The sequence below is a fragment of the Haliaeetus albicilla genome, chromosome 12 (assembly GCF_947461875.1).
Source record: "Haliaeetus albicilla chromosome 12, bHalAlb1.1, whole genome shotgun sequence".
Lineage (NCBI taxonomy): Eukaryota > Metazoa > Chordata > Aves > Accipitriformes > Accipitridae > Haliaeetus > Haliaeetus albicilla.
This window is the reverse complement of record NC_091494.1, coordinates 21,712,309-21,733,702: the sequence shown is the minus strand read 5'-3', so window position 1 is coordinate 21,733,702 and position 21,394 is coordinate 21,712,309. Positions and strand designations below refer to the sequence as shown.

The window sequence follows — 21,394 nt, the reverse complement described above, 5'->3', positions numbered from 1 at the left end:
TGCTGAGTTGCAGGGGCTGGGGCTTGGTGGAGCCAGGTCCCAGCTATTTGCTGGAAACAGAGATGGTAAATCACGTTTCCAACCTGAAGAGCTGCTCGGAGAACCAGACTGTAGGACTTGACACAGCCCACTAAAGCAAGGGGAAATTTCTAGATGTTTTTGTGCAAATAAACTCAGCAGGGACCAACCCACATGGCAGCAAGGTGAAATGGGAGCTCAGCCATTGATTTCAATAGCTTCAGGGTCTTGCTCTTGGTTTAATGTATTTTTAAAACAGGGGTGAGCAGGACCCATTCTGGGAATAGAAACATCACCAGCAATTTCATCCCCCTGAGTAACTTGCCTATAAATTGCCTGTGCTTTGATCCAGAAGCTGCTTCAAGGGCACCCGAAATCCCTCTCCCACCCCCTTTTCACTCCCCCCCCCAGCACACCCCTGTTGCACTGCTGTTAGATTCAGCTCAATAATCTCTCTGGGCACAGTGAGGACATCCTGGTGGCTTCAGATGTCCCCTAGCAGAGCACTGACATCCACCCCAGATGGGCAAATAAGCCCAGCCTTCCCCTCTCCTTCACTGGCAAAGAAGGTCACAGAGTGTCCCCATTTAATTGCATGGCATTTCATGGTCTTGGCCCCCCTTCTTGCCCTTCTAGTCAATGAAAATAAATACAAAATAAAAATAAACCCCCCGCACATTTATTTCATTTCTTGTATTTTTATTTAAAAAGAAGGTTTGCTAACAGCAATCAGTACCGTGGCCCAGGCCCCTCAATACAACGGTTGGCTTTAGCAGTCCCTGCAGCTTCATCCCTACTCTGTCCCTCCTCCATGCCAGGGACAAACCAGGGAATTATTCAGCTTTAACAACCACTCCTTAATCATGGGAAGCTCCTCAGGATTGCAGACTACTTCCATCTTGCAGTTTTACTCTCTGTCTCCTCCTATCTCGGGAAACCCCAACAGCTTAAGCTGAGGTTCACAGCCAGGTTTAGCTTTATTGTGCAACTAAACTCAAGTAAAAAAAAAAAAAAAAAAAGCAAAAAAAAAAAAGCCAGGTTTTAAAAAATACATAAAAGAAATAATTTTCTGGAGTTGGAAAGAAACATCCCCTCGGTGGCAGATTAGCCTACATTTATCCACCGTAATGTTGCTTATACCTTAATCTTAGGCATCTTCATCTGACACTAATTAGCAGGCTGGAGGCTCCTATGGGTACAGTAGCTTCTACATCCCAAAACATGAAAGTGAGCTCTTCCTTTTACCACTTGAAGCACTCAGCTTTTAAAGAGACAATCTCAAGTATTTCAGTCCCAAACTGTACACTTTTTGACTTAAAAACCACAGCAGTAGGAGGAGGCACAAAGGTGATGATACCCAGCCATGAAAGCATTGCAGCGCGTGTCCAAGGCTTGCCTGTGTAGTGTTATTTACTGTGCCACAAATTAAACCCAAACTGCACTCACTGAACCCTGGACTCACCTGCATTCTGGCTAATTAGGAGACAAATAGAGTAGACTACAGAAGCAGAAAATTAAACGGGCTAATCAGATCAATCTAGATGCTTCCCTCAAAAAACCCAAAACTTAGAGAAAAGCAGACGTGGTTATAAAAGCTTCTTTATATTTTGGGTTCTCTCTGGAAAAAAAAATAAGGGGAAAAGATTATTTCTTTGACGTTCATCACTAGGCAAGCATCCCATCAAGATCCATCTGACATCCTATTTAACTCTTCAGAGTAAGAGCTAATCGGAGCTTGAAAGAAAAGACCGAGCAGGACTTCAGGAATACAGCACTGTATGCTGGTTCTTTGTGGACAAAGTGAAAATAAATTATTTAGACTTAACAAAGTCCCCTGAAGTCCTGCGGTATTTCTGCTTGGCTGGGTCTCAGGCCTATCACCAATATTTCAGCAGTTATTTTTGGAGGGGGAGAGAAGGCAGGCTGCTTAGCAGGTAGCATTTGGGAATTAAGAGCTAGATGTACTTATGGTTTTCACGAGCCCTGACAGATGTTGAGTGTCTTTGACTGTGGCACAGTTGGACACTTAATACTAATGGTGCCGGTTTGTGGCAGCAAACCTCCTTCCTGCCACGTTCCAGCATCTTTGCTCCTTTCTAAATTGCTCCTTAGGAAAGGAAGAGAAAATACACGCTCAGCGGTCTCCTCGCTGTCCACCCGGCTCAATGCTGATGCGCCCGTTCTCTGGAGGCCCTCGCATCTCCTCTCCGAGCAAATGTCACTGGGATCAGCTTAGCACAGTGTCCCACCACCTCCTGGAGATCACGCTGCAGCCCAGGAGGCTTCCCCTCGCCTCTCCAAAGGCTGCGCTCAGCCCGGTGGTCCGTGTTTCGGGTGGATCTGTGCGTGACTCTGCCGGGCACCAGTCCCTGCTGGGCAGGAGCTGGCTCCTGCTCGGTGCTGCAGGCAGTCCCTCGGCCGTGAGAGCCGCCAACAAACCTTCCCTGCCCACCCCGCTCCCTGCCCCTTCCCCTCCCCGCCACGAGCACGGGGCCAAGAACGTGCCTCGCTGCAGAGTGCCAGCGCCGGCGTCCTTGGCCAAACAAACTAACTACCAACCTCGGACGAGTCACGACAAACGGCTTAACGTTTACCCATCACCTAACATACCCTCAAAAACCAAGGCCACCTTCACACCTTTCGGACATAGGTCGAACGCCCTTCTGAGCCCAGCAAGCCCACGGCAGGGGGTCTTGCTCAGGCCAGTCATGCCAGATGCTCCCGCATCTCTCCTGCCCCTTCCTTGGTGAACACCAAACAGTTATAATACTCAGGTCAATATATATAGGTACCACGTATATATATTTGTGTCGCTGTTCTGCGCATTAACAAAGATAACCAACCCCACCAGGCACCACTCGTCCTTTCCGCCCCCTTCCCTTGCTCCTGTGGCTGTGCAGGAACGTGGCCGGGGACCACCCTACGTGGCCCCATCGCACTCCCCCACTGTCAGCTTCAAGGCTCCCTGCTGGTGCAGCGTCTTTAAGGCTTTGAACTCCAAGGGCATGGTGTGCGGGCTGGCCTGCGAGGTGTAGCCATACTTCAGGCTGTCGTAGTAGTGGTACTTGACCGGATTCTGGTTCTGGTCCAGGGGAAAGGGCCAGAAGCCGTAGAGATAGATCTGGTTGCAGAATCGAGTGGCTAAGGTGTACATGAGGAGGCCTGTGGTGGGTCGCTTGATGTGCACCTTGTTTGTTAGCCAGTACCTGCAAAGGGAGAGTAGAGGGAAGCGTGTTATTCCCGCCACACACCAAGCTCGTGTCTTGCACGTTTTCTCTCTCCAGCCTCTGACTGAGATATATTGGTGATTCAAACTGAGAGGTTTCTGACTAGCAGAAGAGTTCTCCATGCCAAGAAAAAGCCTCTCTAGGGATTGCTTCATGAATAAGCATCCTCCTGCTCTCTGTCTGGCGGTTACATCACACTTGTTGCTATGGCATTGAAGCATCTCATGCCTCGGCAATCCTTTATGAAAAACAAATTGCTTGCAATGGTGGCCTTCAGTACTTCAGCCTACAATTATCTTCCAGTCAACCTAGGAGATCAATACCACAGACCAAACCATCCACATGTCAAGTAGACTCCAGCAACCCCTTGAAGCAGACACACTCTCGCACACACAAGCTGATGATTTTCATTGATGAATGAACATTTTTACTCTGACGGTAAACAAAATAGGGCTGTAAAACATTTGTCTTGGAATAAAGGGTCACCAGGCTGAAAGAGCTAAAACACACTGTGTTCCCATTACAGTCAGCGATTGCTACTGTGATCCTGGACCAAAATACATCACCACACTCTGCAACACCAGTCCATGAGATACATAATATGGCATATTGCAATACATAATATGCGATACGGAGGTCAGCTGTGCTCGCTGCTGAAAAGTGCGTTATTTTTTATGAGGGATGGCAATAAGAACAGGGGAAGGAGGCACCCTGTAGTGATGCACAAGCAGAAACGGTATCAGCGGTTGTGTTTTGGGCTGCTGATAAAAGTTATTGCAGCATCAACATCCTGTAAGAAAATGTTTCCAGCGCCCAGATTTTATTGCACAGGCAACTTATCTGGTTTGCTCAGCAGAAAAACACTGTCAGAGGAGCAAAATCAGAAAGCAAAAAGTTTGAGGGAGGTAGAAGATGTCATCCCCCCGGGTGCAATCCCTCCTCCCCCAGCACATCGGATGCCACCGCTGCCCCACAGCAGGCAGGGATGGTGCAGGCAGCGCATCCCACCCTGTCACAGCCCGTTCAAGCCCTTGGATTATTTTTAATAGATATTTCAAAGGGCCTCAGTTCAGGTGAGTGACTGACAGCGCTTTGGATAAAAAGCATGAGGAAGTGGACCAAAGCACGTGGCATTTCTGTGTCCTCACTCAGAGGTTTGGGATCCTGAGCTGGGTCCCGCTGTCGCACGTGGAGCCACGGGAAGTGTCTTGCTCCTCATTCGCACTTTCCGTCAAGCTCCTGAGGGTGCAGCACTCAGACAGCGGGAACCCCTGGGAGAGCTGAGCCTTAATCCTGCAAATTAGCTTTTCATGAAAGCCATTAAAATTTAGCAACCAAGGCACAAAACGTACTTGCTTGTTCTCAGCCAGATAAGAGAAAAATTGACTTTTCTGGTGAATCAAATTCTGGAAGAAGAGTGACTGCCTCAGCATGTGCAGGACGGGCACAGCGGGGTTTATGGGGGTCCCACACCCCAGGGTTGTCCAAGCACCTGTAGCTTTAGCAAAAGACAAGTACGATGTTTTGGGGAGGTTCTCCTTGCCTGACTCATCTCCTTGGCATCCAGCATGAGAAAGGAACAAGAAACTGGGGGAAAACTGGTGAGAACGAGTATCTCAGAGGCACGGCATCAGCATTTTCTGGGATTGCCCAGCCATATGGGTTGTGCTATGGGGACACAGCAATGCTCGCTGCGGTGCCAAGGCAATCGTCTCCCACAGGTAGCCATAAAACAGCTTCCTTGATGAGTTTATGGGTAAGCACATTAGACCCCTGGAGAGCGGAGAGAAATGGGAGATTATCACAACCATTTAACACTGTGAATTAGGGTATCCTCATGCAGCAGGGAAACTACCTGGGAAGAATTGCCAAGCCACATTAACCGGCTGGCGTTGGGGGAAGACAACTGTCTGGGTTTGTCCTGCAAGCTGCTTTAGCCTTAATAGTCTCCTTTTATCAATTTACCAGCTGGAGCACAGAAAGATACTGGTGACCTTACAGCTGCCCAAAAGATTAACTTTTGGGTTTTGTCGCGAGGCTGTAAAAACTCTATGAACGTACAATGACCTTGACAGCATGATGAAGTGACCCTTGCACATGGTTACCACCCGTGACCACCAATGTTTCAAGCGTATTAATGACAGAAATGACCTACAGAAGAAGCTTGCTGTCCTCTGCAACCCAGCACGCACAAACAGCCTTACCAAGACCAACAAGCGTGCGCAACCACTACCCAAAAGCAGCCCTACCAAAACCAGCCCAGTGTATCCACCTCAGCACACGCAGCTAGTGAGCACTCACTCAATAATTATCAGGGTAGGGAACAATGACAATTCAGTTTCTTATAATAAAAATTCAGAAACAGGCTCTTTTTTCTGTATTTCCCTCTACTGCAGGTATGGCATTGTGAAAATGAGAAGGATGACAAATCTGGCTCCTACAGCATCATAAATTCTCATTGCTGGCTGCAGCTTTGGGAGGGGGTGATGGACTTCAGGCTGTCCCAGCCCACCCACACAGGTGACATACATAATATATAACACCCAAACCATAACATAGGCCATGCCACAGTGCTTGCAGTTTGTTTCCTGGACAGTGAAGGTGGGAAATCCTCTGGTGAGGTCTGGGGAATACTTTTTAATGACTGTTTTGTGATGGGGGCGTGGGAGCTATGCAGGAAGATCTCCCTCTTATCTCTCCCACCACTGGCCAACTGAGACAGTGGCCACATTCCTGGTGCAGGAGAGAACAGCTGGGGATGGAAATAAAACCTAATTAATTCTGTAAATCCAAATGAGGTTGTCTGGGCGCACATGGGATGCTGTGTCAACAGCGCACCTTTAATATGTGAGGTCCGGGATTTTAATTAGGAGGAAAGATAATCTTGAAGCAGGCAGTAATTATTTTTCAAATTGGCTACACCAATCACCATAACTATTAACTGCAACATTTTATGGAAAGAGACAGCAATTAAAAGAGAAGAGCAACGAGCAGTCCTGAAACCCAATACCTTCTTTTTCAGAGCTGTTCTCACAGCGTGGACCTCCTTCAAAAGCTGGTGCTGTGTCATTTCTGTAAATAAACCCTCAGGGGTGGAAGCAGCTACAGAGATAGGCTGGTGCCTGCGCAGGATGCAGCTATGAACAGGAACTGTGATGCTGTCAGGCAAAAATTGTCTGAGACAGCTCTTGTTTCAGATCATGATAGTGACAGATGGAAAATGCCATCAGATCTTCAAGGCCATCTTTTCTGAGGAGGAAGCCCAGACACAAGCCCTAGCACCTATCTGAACTAATACTTGATGGTAGCCAAGGACAGAGGATTCAAGAAGAGCAGCTCAGAGAGTCTCGTCCTCGTCCTAGCTGGTAGGTGGTTCTCGTTGCTCCTCAGCAACATCAATTTTCCAAAAGGTTTCCAAGAAACTTAAGAAGTGTCCTAAGCAGAACTGCATAGCACTGCTGCTGGCTGCCTGACCATCCGTGTGTGCCTCCTGCGAGGGGGCTGCACTATAGCCACAGGGGAAGCGACTGCTGTATTTGGAGCTTACAGCCCAGTGAGAATCCTTCAGGAGACAAAATGCTCTGAAACTGCCCCTAGGAAGCTGTAGCTCCCACCCGAGGGAAGGTGGCAGCCTCCACATCGCACATCTGGAGCACGCACCCCACCGCACTGACAGTATTCACCACCCCCCCCCCCCCCCCCCCGCATCGCTGAATTCAGGGAGCACAGCCTGCCCTTGATTTGGGCTGAAACACTGGGTGCAAAACTCCTCCCTGCAGGCAGTGTTTGAGGACCGCTAGTGAGGGCAGGGTCCTGTTCAGTGCTTACCCATCACCTCCTGATATGTCTGAGAAAACCCTAAAGTAACTTGTAACCCCAGGTAAGGGTTAACCTGCAGGATAAAATGAACAGAAAATCCATTGCCTTGATGAAATGAATAAAAAACTCAGGTCAATGAAGAAATCAAGTTTCAGCACTATCAGCTGCATTATGTAGTGATACAGATCAGAATTAACTAAAATAATGCAATTTCAGACCCTTTTAAAACAGCTTCTTCACAAAAGTGTGATACAAACACAAGCTGTTTTGGAGATGCTAGTCCTGACAGTCAGAAGCATATTATAAGTCTGCCATACACATCCTGCTCCCATTAATACTCATGAAAAACCAGCTACAGATAATCAGAGCGAGTGCCCCGACACATTGGTGCGGGCGAGGACAGAGCACAGCATGTATCTCAGCTGCTGGGTGGATGGAGATGAAGTGCTGGAGCCCGGGAAGCAACCACTATCCTCCACCCAGCTTCTCCCAGCCCTTTTCTGTCCACGTATCCAGTCTCCTGTCACCTCCACCAAAATAGCTGAGAGGTACATACAGTGATGAGATCTGTGCTGGACAGGTAGGAATGGGCAGGTTCCCATCCAGATTCATGCTAATGCTGACTCCAAAAGCTGGATCTTGAATCAGAGTTGGATTTATCCCCAGGCTGGGCAAAGCCCAAACACCAAATCAAGCCTCTATATCCAGACTGGATTTGTACCATGTGGCTAGGGTCTGGTTTTGGTGACTTGGTGCAAGCAAATCAATGCTGAGTCACAGATAAATAACCCTTCTCCTCCAGGTCTTGAGCTCTGCGATGCCGTTCAAACACACACGGTACTCAACACCCACAAGTTAAAGCATTTCCAAACAGACAGAAGAAGAGGAAAGTAACTGGGAAGAGAATTACCCTATTTCTTTCCCCTTTCCATCCTATGTCCCTCCCCTTCTTTTGACAAAGAAAAGACTAAATCTTCTTCCTGATTAACCAGAACAAATTAACTGTCTTGGGGTCTCAGTGCAGACACACCACAGCTCAGGTACAATGTGCCTCAAGTGCAGAAGGGGTGAGAATAATAGCTCACACAAGGATTTATTTGTGGGATATCCACTGATCTAACCCATACGTGACTTTACGGGGCAGTCATAGTCCCTCACATCCTACCCCAGTCACACACTTTTGAACGGCTCTCTTGTCCCCCTACAGCCTTTGGTCATTTTCTTCCCTCACCTGAGCTCAGGACCACTGTCCTTAAACCATCTGTGGGACCAGAGAGGAAGGGCTTTAAGGCATGAATCCCCAGGGTAGATATTTCAGAGAAGCCCCTGTAAGCATGAAGTACTATAAGGGAGGAAGCATAAAGTAGCTGGTTTAGAAAACCCACAGGTGGATGATGCTGGCTAATCAACAGCAGAACTGATCTCGAGACAGAGCGAGAAAAGATGAGCTGGGAGGGCTGTGAAAAGGAAAAGCAGCAGCTTAGGTTTGATGTGTTAGAGAAAAGGGGAGCCTGTGGAGGGATGCAAAAGAGCGGGGTGATGCAATCAAAGCAACAGGCTAGGAGAATAATCTGCACACATGTGTCCTGTACAGCTATAAGCAAGGCAAAGGCTGTTGGAAAGGAGGTGGCATAGAATCATAGAATGGTTTGGGGTTGGAATGGACCTTAAAGATCACCTAGTTCCACCCCCCCTGCCATTGGCAGGGACACCTTCCACTAGACCAGGTTGCTCAAAGCCTCATCCAGCCTGGCCTTGAACACTTCCAAGGATGGGGCATCCACAACTTCTCTGGGCAACCTTTTCCACTGCCTCACCACCTTCATAGTGAAGAATTTCTTCCTTACTTCTAATCTATCTACCCTCTTACATTACCCCTTGTCCTGTCACTACATGCCCTTGTAACAAGTCCCTCCCCATCTTTCCTGCAGCCCCCCTTTAGGTACTGGAAGGCTGCTATAAGGTCTCCCCAGAGCCTTCTCTTCTCCAGGCTGAACAACCCCGACTCTCTCAGCCTGTCCTCATAGGAGAGGTGCTGCAGCCCTCTGATCATCTTCCTGACCCTCCTGTGGACCCTCTCAAGCAGTTCCATGTCTTTCTTATGTTGGGGGCCCCAGAGCTGAATGCGGTACTCCAGGTGGAGTCCCACAAGAGCAGAGCAGAGGGGGACAATCACCTCCCTCGACCTGCTGGCCACACTTCTTTTGATGCAGCCCAGAATGCGACTGGCTTTCTGGGCTGCGAGCACACATTGCTGGCTCATGTTGAGCTTCTCGTCAACCAATAACCCCAAGTCCCTCTCCTCAGGGCTGCTCTCAATCCATTCTCTGCCCAGCCTGTATTTGTGCTTGGGATTGCCCCGACCCATGTGCAGGACCTTGCACTTGCCCTTCTTGAACTTCATGAGGTTTGCATAATCAGGACAGAAGGCAAGGAGGGACCAGGGGAGGGTTTCCACCATGGCTGACGGATGGGAAAGGCAGCGGCTGAGAGCACTGCCTTGAAAAATCAGCAAAGGCTTAGATGTTGTCTGGGTGTGAGGACCCAGAGAGACATCTGAGGCAAAGATGAATTCACCTTATGCCCCACCAGGCTGCACTTCTGAGGATACATGGCAGAGATGCACTACGCAAGCTATGGACCCTCAGCAAGGTGATCACTGTTGTGAAGACAGCATGTAAACTGTCACAACTATTTGGATGTTAAACCTAATGGGAGACCTAGCCAAGGAGCTAGAAGATATATTGATTTTTTATTTTTTTTTCTTTCAAGAAGCTATTAACAAAATCTTATGGGATTAGAATTGGTTACTGCCAAGAGACCCTCGTAATGGACACAGTGAGAAATGCTAGACTAGATTAGACAAGGCAAACTGAAACATGTCCATGAATTCTCTGCAAGGAGTGATAGTCAAACCTCCAGACACAATTTTTTCCCCTGCTTCCTGCATTTCGTGTTATTTCTCTAACAAAAGCTGCTTGGCAATAGGAATTACAAGGCTTTTTGGAGACACTAACAGATGACTTATAAGGGGCTTGCTTGCTTCCCAGCCAGGAGACGAGCACTGCGCTCGCCAGATGAATTGCTCAGGAGACATTTTATAGAATCGCTCCAAAGTGAGTCACGCACCCCTGAAACGCATGGCACCGTCCCCGTCCCCGCAAGCTGGCTCCCTGCCACGGCACAGCTTTCCTCCTCAGCCTTAGGTAGTGACTCGGCTTCCTTCTGAGCTTCTCCACGGAAATGCTGATGGCTCTCTCCCCTCCTGGTGTGAAGATGGTGAGTTTAACTGTGTAAGAAGAGCCTCCGTCCTACTGCATAGATTATCCAGAATCATCGACACCAAAAGCTATCAGCAAACATTTAAGGCAACCTCACAGCTAGGAAGGTGATGTCTCAAATGATGCTGCTAAGGACAACAAAACCAAATGCTGTTTACTTATCTCAGCAACACACACTCTACAAATACCCCAAATGCACTGAAAATTATAGGAAAAAATGCTCAATTGCCACTGAAATGCATTCTGGTCTGGGGGAAAGCAGAGCAGGACAATAAATACTGTGGTTCAAGGAGGAGTCAAGAACTTACAAATGCATTTTGCTGGTAGCGAAGGAAGAGAAAAGCCAAAGCTTTTGTAGCCAAATTGAAGGTGGCTGAGATGTTAGCCTTTGTAGAAAGTGCTATTCCTTGAAAAAAAAAAATATATAAAAGAGTGTCTTGGCTGAAAGACTTCTCCCATTTCTTTGTGATTTCCAAATCAACTTAGGATAGATTATAAAGGGTGGCTTTATCCAGCAAAGGAGAAGATGGGACATCTCTGCAACTGCAGCCCACTGCAGCACAGAGGGATGTTGTGTGGGGCTTTGTGGACTATCGATTCTCTGCTGCATGCTATATGCCACAAAACGTATTCATTTCACAAATCTCAGATCTGTCAAAGAAAAGTGTAATGCTACGAAGTGGCATGTTCTGCAGGGAGAGCTGGAGAGACAGAGGAAGTCATTGGAGACCACATCCCTGTAACAGCAAGGAGCTCGTAAGCAAAAATATAGGATGATCGTAAGAATTAGACAGTACCACAGAAGATGAATAAGTAAAATTCTAGTGATTTTGGTCAGTTTGACCTGAGGAAAGACTCCTTCTTCATTCCAAACTACATCATATCAATTACCCTGAGCAGATGGTCAAGACAACCCTATAGATACCTGAGAGACTTCCTATATAGCACCAAGAGCCTCAGCATAACTCCCCTCCCTCAGCTGTGGCCAGTTCATTCAATACTCCCTGAATCACTCTTCCATCCATCCAAGCCCAAACCTGAGGAGGCTGCACCAAGGAAAGGGTTAACATTGACTCTAGCCTTCCCCCAGAACAGCACAGCCCTTTGCCCCCCAGCCCTGGGTGCTCCCTCTGCACAGCTCCTTGGCCAGGCCACAACACACTGGGTAGGTGTTGAAGTGCTCCCATCAGTTCTGGCTTTCTGAGGGGGCTGCAGTTTTAATTGTATTAATTGTTAATTAGTAGGCATCCTTGTTTTCCTGCTGTTAAGTGTGAGAGCAAGAGGGCAGGTCAGGCAGCAGCTCCCCTGGCTTAGAGGGCAAGCCCTGATGAGGATTAGCACTGGCTTCTGCGGTTCTAATTGAATTAGCGCTGCCTCTGCACAGCCATGACCCACCTTTCTCCGTTGCCCCACAGCACAGTGACCAACGCAAAGGACAGGATCGAGGTCTTGGCTGTAGCTCAGACTGGGTACTTACAGCCTGTCATCATCAGCATCAGCCAGTGTCCGACCACGTGCTGGTACCATATGCATCCCAGACATCCACCAACAGTGGCCACTTCGCTCTCTTGCTGGTCTGACTGGTTACATTCCTCTGAGCCCCTGTAGGTTTTCAGGAGCCTGAACCCATGCTCCTTGCATGGGATCCCATTAAAACCCACAGGAACACTAACACATACAAAAAGAAGACACTATTACAAGCCACGGGGGAGAGTGGTGCCTCAACCCCTGCACTGAGATACAGTGCTGAACCCCTGGGCTTGTCCCAAAATGCCTGCATCCCCTCCAGCCAGGCAGGACCTGCCAGCCACGGGTGGTGGCTCCAACACTGCTCTGTGGGAGATACACATGGACAACCAGAGTGCCAAAGACCAACCAGCTGGACTGCAGGGCTGCAGCACAGGAGGGCCAGGAAGGTGCCGAGAGTTAGAAGATAAGCTCAGCAGCAGAGCTTATCAAGGCATCCTCCTCCTCTCCTGTGGGAAAGTGATGCCCAGCCCTTGCCAATTCCTCTGCAAAGCTTCCTACAGGAAGTTTCTGGCACTGGGAATGGTTGCCAGCACAGGATTAGCAGCCTGTTGATTTAAAGGGCTTATTACAGGAGCTTAATTCTATTTTGACAGACGAAAGTAAGTCAATTACAGCTAGAAATAGCTCAGAATTTGGGTTGTAGGTTTTGTTTTTTTTTCTTCATCTCCTCCCTTTCTGTGAGTTGTGGTATCATTTCCTTCCCTTTCTTTACCTCAAAGCCAGCGTTTTCTGTAAGATGCCTCTCTGGCCCCCTCTCTGAAGTCTCAAACACAGGCACTTGGGGCAGACATGGTTCTTCTCACCCGTTGTTGCTGCCTGGGATGCACCACAGCACCAGAGCCTCCACTCCTCCCAGCCCGCCCAGGCTGCCTGCAGAGCTGCCCTTCACAGCCCTCTCCCTGGAGCCCCCCCTTAGGCTTTCTCCTGTGGGAAATGACCCCAAAAACTGTCCTGTGCCCACCCCCCGCACTGACATGCAACATGAGCTGGGACAGAGCAACACCCAGCATGGACCAACTGACCAGAAGAGCTCAGGCTCAGAGGTGTGCAGGCAAAGAAGTACTCAAAGCAATCAAGAAACATTAATGCTGAGGCTCAGAGGTGGGAGTACCAGCTACACGAGTGAAATCCCATCCTGGGAGATTGACAGGGTCTAGTCAGGATCAGGGAGGACAACTACTGCCGCTAAGCCACCTCCAGCATAAGCCACCACCTGCCTAGACTCCCTGAGTGCCTAATGAACTCTCTAGAGAAACAAAGCAAGAAAGCAAGAGCCTACCCCATCCCCAAGCCGTTTACACGGAAATCTCACCCAGCAGGACCAGACTATGTCAGTCCCCTCCCTGCCTTGGCTGGTCATTTAAGATGAGCAGTGCAATTGTCACCACTGCAGGAGTGTAAAGGCTACTCAGGAACAGCCCTTGGGCCTCTGCCACTGCTGAGCCCGTCCAGGCTGCCATGAGCTCTCTGACCTGAGAAGCTGTGTGAGACTTGCACGTGTCACTCAAGCACAAGGTGACAAACCTCATCACTAGCTCATCACAAACACATTTCTCCAAGGAAAGCCCTAACCGTAGGTTGGGGAGTTATCATGGTGACACCCAGGCTTACAGCCACAAAAGCATTGGAAGTCTTAGGCTCACTATATTGCATGGCTAAAAGACCTCACACTCAAAGTGCAGAGCGGGGAGCCCCTGCTTGCGAGGTGGTCTCCAGTTCTCATCTAGGGACCAGCCACTGCCTGTGGAGTCCTCCTCACGGTCTGCAGAAAGAAACAGCTCACGCCGTTTGCCTCTGACACAAACCCATCGATCGCTCCCCGGCTCAGGAGGCTCACAAAATCCTGGCTCCGAGCACACCAGAAATGCTCTCACCCTCGGACAGCATGCAGCAGGCGCAGCGAGGGGTAGGCAGTCCTGACGTTGATGTGATGCTTCAGGATGAGCTCGTTCACCCACTCCACTCGCTCCTTGCCCCCCTTGGCCATGAACGCCGGGATCCAGAGGATGCTGCCATTGAGGCTGTGGAGGCGTTGCAGCAGCTTCTCCCTCCAAGTCTCGTTCACCAGGTCCTCGAAGGCCCGTTGAATGACCGAGGGGTTCATGGTCACCAGGTCCGTCTTCATGCCCACGTCCTGCGAGTACTCCTGGACAGGGGCCAGATTGCACCTGCGAGGGGAAACACCAAACAGCCTTTTACAATGGACGTGAGAGGGCAGTGACAAACACAAGGGGTGTTTGATGCCAGAAGTCGACATGGACAGTGACAGATGTGCCCATTCACCCTCGTTTTGGGGAGGAGGAGGAGTGAGAATGAGTCTCTGCAATAAATTAGAGAGGCTCTGACATGCCGTCATGTGTGTGCATATTCCTCTGGGGCAATGTTAATAACAGAAATAACTGGTGTCTGGTGGGTGGGTTTGTACGGATTGGTATCTCTTCTGGTGTGGTTCAAAAATAACACATAGCAACAAACCTCCCATCTTTGCTGCCATGGCAGATTTGAAATGAAACGGTCTTTCCCACGCAAGGAAAGCAATCACCTATTAATTATAGCCCTGCTGGAGTAATATTATCCCAAGTCCCTTTTCCCTTCCCAATAAGTGTCTGCTAACAGCAGACCTGGTGGCACTGGCAGTGATAATGATACCAGTGGGCAGCAGATGCCAGGACAAGGTCTCCATAGGGTTTGGCTGTCTGGAGGCTGTGACCTTCAAAAAACATCTCTTTCTGTAGTATTAGTCGGTGCCTCCTCTCAGGCTGTGCATGCAGATACAGGCACACACGCTCCCCTGGGAGCTCCCATGCCATAACCTTCTGCGTCACGCCAGGGACAAGGGCTGAGGGGCTCCGGGATAAACTGCCAACAAATCACCCTCATTATATGGTGGTTTCCTACAGCTCCTCGAGGGGGGATCCACAGCCGTTAAGCCGTGGGCATGCCATGCACATGGCGCTGGGTATATGGGACAGGTGACCAGCTAATGGAGGGATGCAGAGAGATGCACCCCCAGCGTGGTGAAAACCAGAGGGTACCCACATGTTAGTACACTGCATGGTCTCCTGAGGCGTTTTACAGTGAAGTTACAGTATTTAATGAGCAGGAATTGCATCCTAACCATCTGCCTTGATAATCAGCCGTTATTACTGTTTTCCCTACTTTACAGATGGGGAAGCTAAGGGAATGGTGTAAAGAAAATCCAGGTACTGGCACGTGGGGCCCTTCTGATCCACTCGTCACAGGAGTAAAATCGCTGAAAATAAACGTTGGGTCTGAAGAGTGAAGCTGTATCCTGGACACAGAGCTCATTGCTGGTCACTGCCAGCCCTGCTGAAAAGGCTGCCTGGATGGAGCAAACCTTCATCAGGAAGATGCAGATTCAAGTGGTGGCTTAGATAACCTACAGTGGGAAGAGCATGTCCATGCCAGATCTGCACTAGCATACCTGGCTAGAGAGAAGTCGCTCAAAATCCCAATCCTTATACCCAGAAAGGCTTTTCTCCTGCAACTTTGCTGCCTGCCACGAAAGCCCCTCCCTAAACTTTGCCAGAACTGCAATAAGCAATTTTTCCTTTGGCTCAGTCTGGTTACACTTAAGGATGCGAAGGATAGTGTCCTGTCCCCCGTGGACAGGACAGAGCTGCCAGCAGCCAGACAGGCTGGAGCAGCCAGGTTTGAGCGGGGGGCAGAGGTGACATTATCCTTGTTCCCATGTCACGCCGAGGACCGCCTCTGTGAGCTGCTGATGGATTGGGCTGTCTTCATAATAGACTCGCCAGAAAGCAAATATCTGCACATACATAAATCATCAGCAGACTCCTACAGCCCCTCAGCTAACGGATGTACACGGGTGTTGTGGATGGGAGGGCTGGCACACTCCTCTCCGCTTCAAGCACCTTCTGTGGTGAATTTGGCATGTGCCCCAGCGGGGGTCAGGATCTGCTGGTGCGGGTCCATGGGGCAGTGCATCTGCGGGGACATCGGTGCTGGCGACGGAATGGTCACAGGAGAGCGTCGGAGCCGGGCGTGCAGAAGTGTGGTGCCAGGGCACCACGTGGCGCACCCAGTGCTCGAGGGGAGAAGTGACTTGGGGAAGGATCGAGCTTGTGTCCATGGGAGAGTCCGGGACAGGGTTTATTTACAAGAGGGTAAGTATGTGGGAAAAGAGGAGTGAGTGCTTGCGCCTGGGGGTGCTGGGGGTTAATGGAGCCCTGGGGGTTAACGGTGCACCGTAAGAACGCGTGGGGTGCATTTGCAAGGACAGTGGGGGAGCGCTTGGTGGTTGGTAGAAGCATTCGCAGCGGGAGGTTCGCATCGGTGAACTCTACGCGTGCACGCAGGGCTGCAAGGCTGCGCTGCACTGCGTGGATTGGGACTCCAGCCCCTTTCCACCTCTCCGAACCCTCCCCAAATCCCCCCAGCCCCATCGTGCGGCAGGGCATGGGCCCCTACCTTATCACGAAGCTGTGCGCGTCGATCTCAGGGCCGCAGCCGCTGCTGAGCAGGACCCCCGAGTTGCCCACGATGGCGCAGGTGGGGAACTGCTTGCCCTTGAGGGGCGAGGTGCGGGGCAGCAGCTCGTACAGGTTCTGCGAGACGTTCATGGTGCTGTCCCTGTCAAAGACATAGTGGATGATATCCCCCGGCTTCAGCGTCCCCTTCAGCACCGAAATGTCCTTCTCTGCATCCAGGAACTTCAAGATCTGTTTCCTGAGGACAGGGAATGAAACAGCCCATCAGGTGAGGTACAGAGATAACTTGGGTCATACATAAGATGAACTCTTGCCTCCTGGCTGCTCTTGCTCTGTGGCCAGTCCGTCTGACTGATGCTCTCCAGAAAGAGCTTACAAAGAGCTATCTCCATCTTAACGCCTGCTCCTTCTCCACCCATCCCTTCCTGGGCAGGCTAGCACGGTCAGCCCACCATCAGTGGGGGGTCCTTGCATTTACCCCGGGAAGAGGGTCTCCTCCTCCCCTCCGTGACCCGCTGCCAGTGCACACTAATTCCACTTGGCCTGGAAAACGGGCGCTCAAGTGCTCCTTGTTTCGTCATTGTAAGGCCAGCTGGTTCAGCTGGGAATTCATTTCCAAGCGATCGCTTACAGATATGAAGCCTAGCTCAGCAGGAGATAAGCCTTTTATTTCTTCCTCAACTTCTTTAGATGATATACAGAGGCAATTTGCCAGCTTGCACTGGAGAGGACCAAATCTGTCTCTTGTCCTATAGGTAATTACCAGTACCTGATCTTCAAAGAGAGTGTCTGGTTGTGTCTCCATTTGGATGAGGCTGGTTTAATGTTGTGCTTAATGCTTTCATTACTTCTGTCAACAACAGCTGGAGACGAAGAGTCATTTATTACTACCTCAGCTCTAGAGAAAAGAAAGACAGGGAGAGGGAGAGAGACAGGATCCGTTAGCATCCCAATGGCATTTCTAATCACTGTCTTCGGCTCTGGCTGCTGGAATTCAAACTTCATCAGAAAAGCAAAATTGTAGTTATTAGCTAAACAAGAACTGAAACTTGTTTGTATTCTGCTACACTCAAGCAGACAGACACAAATCCTTAAATACCTGCTCGATTATATGAACACAGACTTACAGCCAGGCACAGCTCTGCAGAAAACACAACCTTACACACCTAGCTGTAGAAAGGCATGCACACAAAACCACAAGCAGGCTCTGCAAAGACAGGCTGGCAGACAGACACTTGAAGACAACACACCCCAGAGTCCTGGGGAGCCCTCAAAATTCACCAAGACATTTCCTATGTGGGCAGCCAAGGTTGCTGCCCTGTTGCCTCATGGTCGCACATGAACACCCCGAAGTGGAGCCAGCTCAGCTCCTGGAGAGGGTTAAAATCCTCGTCAGAGAAGTGCAACCTTCACTTCACCTAAAGGAGAAGTTAATTTAGCTGAGCCGTTGGGTGCTGCTTGTGAGATTGGGCTATGAGCATCCCGTACCGAATAGGGGTAGGCTGGCTTGCTGGTAGCTTTTTCCCCCATTAGAAGAGAGCACAAGGATTTCAGCATCTGTATTGCCTGCTCCAGACCCAGACATGAGCAGGGGGAGGGACAACAGCCAGATGCTGTGGTTTGGACATGATCACTGGGAGACCCCAGTTTTTAATCCCTGCTCTAAGAAGCAAATCAGCCCCAGCAGTTCAGTGCCATTTACATCAAATGGAGGATGAATATTTGATTCCAGCCAGCCGCCCTCCAAAGAGAATACCCAAGCATCTCATCAAGAAGCTGCACGTGCATCTGCAGCCCTGAAAAAACCTTCACACTACAGAGTGCTCTGAAAAATACACAGCCAAAGCACTCGCTGTCAGCTGAAGGGAGTCTCCCTCTCCGGTGCAAAGGGCTTTTTCCAGCTGGGAAATGGTTTGCAAATAAATACTTTTATAAAAAGCATGTAAACCTCAAGGAGGGAGAAGAGTGAGAGATGGGGCAGAGCTGGTGGCCCAGGCTCATGGACAACATCCAGCTCCCGGCAGCACATCTCCAGCCCAGGGAAGGAGCTCCTCAGGACACACTGTGGCTCACACTACATAACATTTCAGAAAGGCAAGGAAATGTGTTTATAAATGCTAGCTGCCAGTGTCCTTGTGTGTGTTTGTACAGTTCCTCTCCAGAGCCTGCCAGTTGAGGCTGTTGGATTTGTTTGCATCTTGCATTTTGCCATATTACCTCGTGTCTTGCAAAGCTTACTTATCAGGTGTCAAAAATCATAAAGGAAATAGGGTAAAGAAATCTTGGGGAATAACTATGATTTTTTGGGGTTTGTCCATTTTCTGTGTTTTGATCATGGGTGATGAATTCATCACAGAATGGTATCACTCTTTCTTTCTTGCGTGGTGTCACTAAGCTTTGCAACCGTGCCACTTGGTAATGCTGGGCTGACATGAAATCGTTGTAAAAAAACCACAGAGAGACACTGAATGAAGCTGTGATGCCACAAAATGACTCTGCAATGGAGCAATGTTACTGAAGTGCATTACGATAAAACCAAATGAAGTTCTGATGTCAAAGACAGCGATCTCTCTTCTAACAGCACGTAGTAAAACTACGAAAATGGCAACTCTGTCACTGACTTATTTTCACAATAAGTAACTCTCTCTTTCTCATTCTCTCAATCACCGCAAGTTGCAGATCCTTGGTTATTTGCAAATGATTATTGCACTGAGCTGGGGGAAGGAGGGGGGAGAAATGATTAAGAAAATGCAAAGCAGAAGTGAAAAGAAACAGATATATTTGCTAAATAAGAACAGCACTATCCAGCGAAGAGGAGAAGCAGATTAATAGCTGCCTTACAGCAAAAACAAATGAACACAAAATCTAATTTACAAACCTATTAGATTTGCTATGTAAGCTGTTCACAGCTGATCTGATTGTACCTCTGCCTCCAGAACTCCTGCAAGACAAAGGAAATGCATTATTTATAAACCCAGCTCCTCTTTGCCAAGCATTGTTCAACAGTCAAGAGATCCTGCTCTGAAGGGCTCCGAACGGAGACACTGCTGCGCCGTTTGCATCCCACCCCATCCAGACGGGAGATGTCCTGATGCCTGTGAAGGGCTTTTCACATCCGTTGTCATTGCAGCCCTACTGCGACTGCAAAATCATTCCGGCAAAAAAGCTCCTAACAAACCCAATTAATAATACCTGCGCAATCCAACCAGCCATCAGAGACATCTGGTCTCTGTCGTCAAAGCAGCGTGCAGCCTACAGGTTGCATTAAATACATCTCTACTTTTTTTTTATGAGTCAGGTGTAAGCAGTGCATAGAGAAGGTCTCCTCCATCAGCAGGTTACCAAGGGACTTTACCTGTCCTTTTCAGATGGGGACTGAGCTGAATGATCTGGACAGGCTTCCCACCACTGTCTTCATCTTGGGCTTTCAGTTGAGATTACCGAACATCTCCATTTTATCCAGACTGAGCCACCAGCCTCCTGGGTGACTTGTGGAGAACTCATCCTCACAGTGAGCCTTCTCCTGGCTCCGTGACCCAGGCCAGAACCAGGGCCTCATTCCAGCCCCCTCCAATCCCATGAGTGCCCTGAAGCCCCTTGTCCCCACCTCTGGTGTAACCTGGCTGAAGCTATGAAGCCAACTCACCACAGTCATTGGCATGCTGGAGCTGAGACCTGAAGTGACAGCTTGTCACTCCCATGGCCTGCCACCACTGCACAAGGACAAGTGCCAGACCTGCGTGAGCAAGACCTGTGGGAACAGACAGCCAAAGTTTCCAGCACCTATATGATGCTATAATGAAGAATAGGTGGGACCAAGCCCCTTCAGAAATCAATGCCACTCATACAACCAGTGAATCGTCACTTAAAAATAAATACATAAAAGTATTGGTCTGCACCTAGTTGGCTGCAGAGCCCCTTCTTGCTTTAGCTTGCTATTTTCAAAGGTGTCACAAAGAACCAGTTGCCCACTTTGTAATGCTCAGTGGGAGCTGGGCTCCTAGTCAGACACATTTTAACTGCCACGTGCTCACTGCTCTGTTTTATTGTTTCCATTGCACAGATGTCCAAATGAACATACTCATAAAGAGAACCAAATTGTCTTCCAGCAGAAATATTGTTACCTGGAAATATATACGTTAATGAAAATGTATCTCAGGAGCACATATTTCTACCAGTCCTGAAAAAATCCCAAATGCATTAGACATAAATGAAAAAGAAATAGAGTGTGTGAACATTTGGTGCCATCAAAAAAGATTTTCAGACTTGCAGGATGCGATGTAAACCCCTTCGTTAGGCTGAGCACAGCCCTCAGCACCGCATAACATCAAACCCTTGGAAATGCCACAATGGTTGTCCCTTTCCTCCCTCCTGCTGGAGACCATCTATGGCCAAGTCAGAGCAATTCCTGCTCCGACACTCTCCTCTTTCCTTTGACAAATCTGAGAGTCAGTGAGCTGTTTCATTTTTTGGTGCATCAAGGGAACAGCAGGACTAGCTTTTTCCTAGAGCCTACTGGCATTTAACAAGCCTCCGCTTTAATAGGGTTCACCACAGGGTGTGGGAGCAGACTGGATTAGTGTGCAAACCACACATCCTTTCAGAGACTTCTCCTCTGAAGGAGCCTTCCAAATGGGATTCACACTCCTTCACACTTGCTGTAAGACAGGTAGGGACTGGATTAAGGGCTCAGAAAAAGATATGCTGCTCCCTGAATAAGTGCTGGTTCACAATCTCTGTGAAAGAAATAAGGAAGTGGAGAAGACCTGTTAGCTCCCACTTGACGCATGTTTTGCAGCTATGGCAGGACTGATCCAAAGCATCACAATGTATTATTCAAATGCATTTATCCAATCTAGCTTTACATGTCCCCAGTGACAGGTCTGTGCATGTCTCCTCCTGAAATTAAGGCAGGCACCAGGGCTGGAGATGCTGGGCGTGAGGAAGACAAGTTGAGGGCATATCTCCCAACTCATTGCGTGCAGAGGTGGTGGGGAAGGAGATCGGCTGCTTGGATCCCCTGCTGAGCAACCTCTCAAGGACAGTT

At 49.1% G+C, this 21,394-nt stretch overlaps 1 protein-coding gene across 1 annotated transcript in view; it reads right to left on the bottom strand.

Annotated features, from left to right (window-relative positions):
- Positions 1-674: 674 nt before the first annotated feature.
- ST8SIA2 (ST8 alpha-N-acetyl-neuraminide alpha-2,8-sialyltransferase 2) overlaps positions 675-21,394 on the bottom strand; it is a 33,899-nt gene continuing 13,179 nt past the window's right edge. The window contains exons 2-6 of the mRNA XM_069798483.1: positions 19,226-19,288; positions 17,117-17,245; positions 16,328-16,585; positions 13,750-14,043; positions 675-3,224 (exon numbers count right to left, since the gene is read on the bottom strand). Coding sequence (XP_069654584.1) covers positions 2,939-3,224; positions 13,750-14,043; positions 16,328-16,585; positions 17,117-17,245; positions 19,226-19,288 — 1,030 coding nt within the window. The 3' untranslated portion in view covers positions 675-2,938. The remainder of the gene's footprint in view (positions 3,225-13,749; positions 14,044-16,327; positions 16,586-17,116; positions 17,246-19,225; positions 19,289-21,394) is intronic.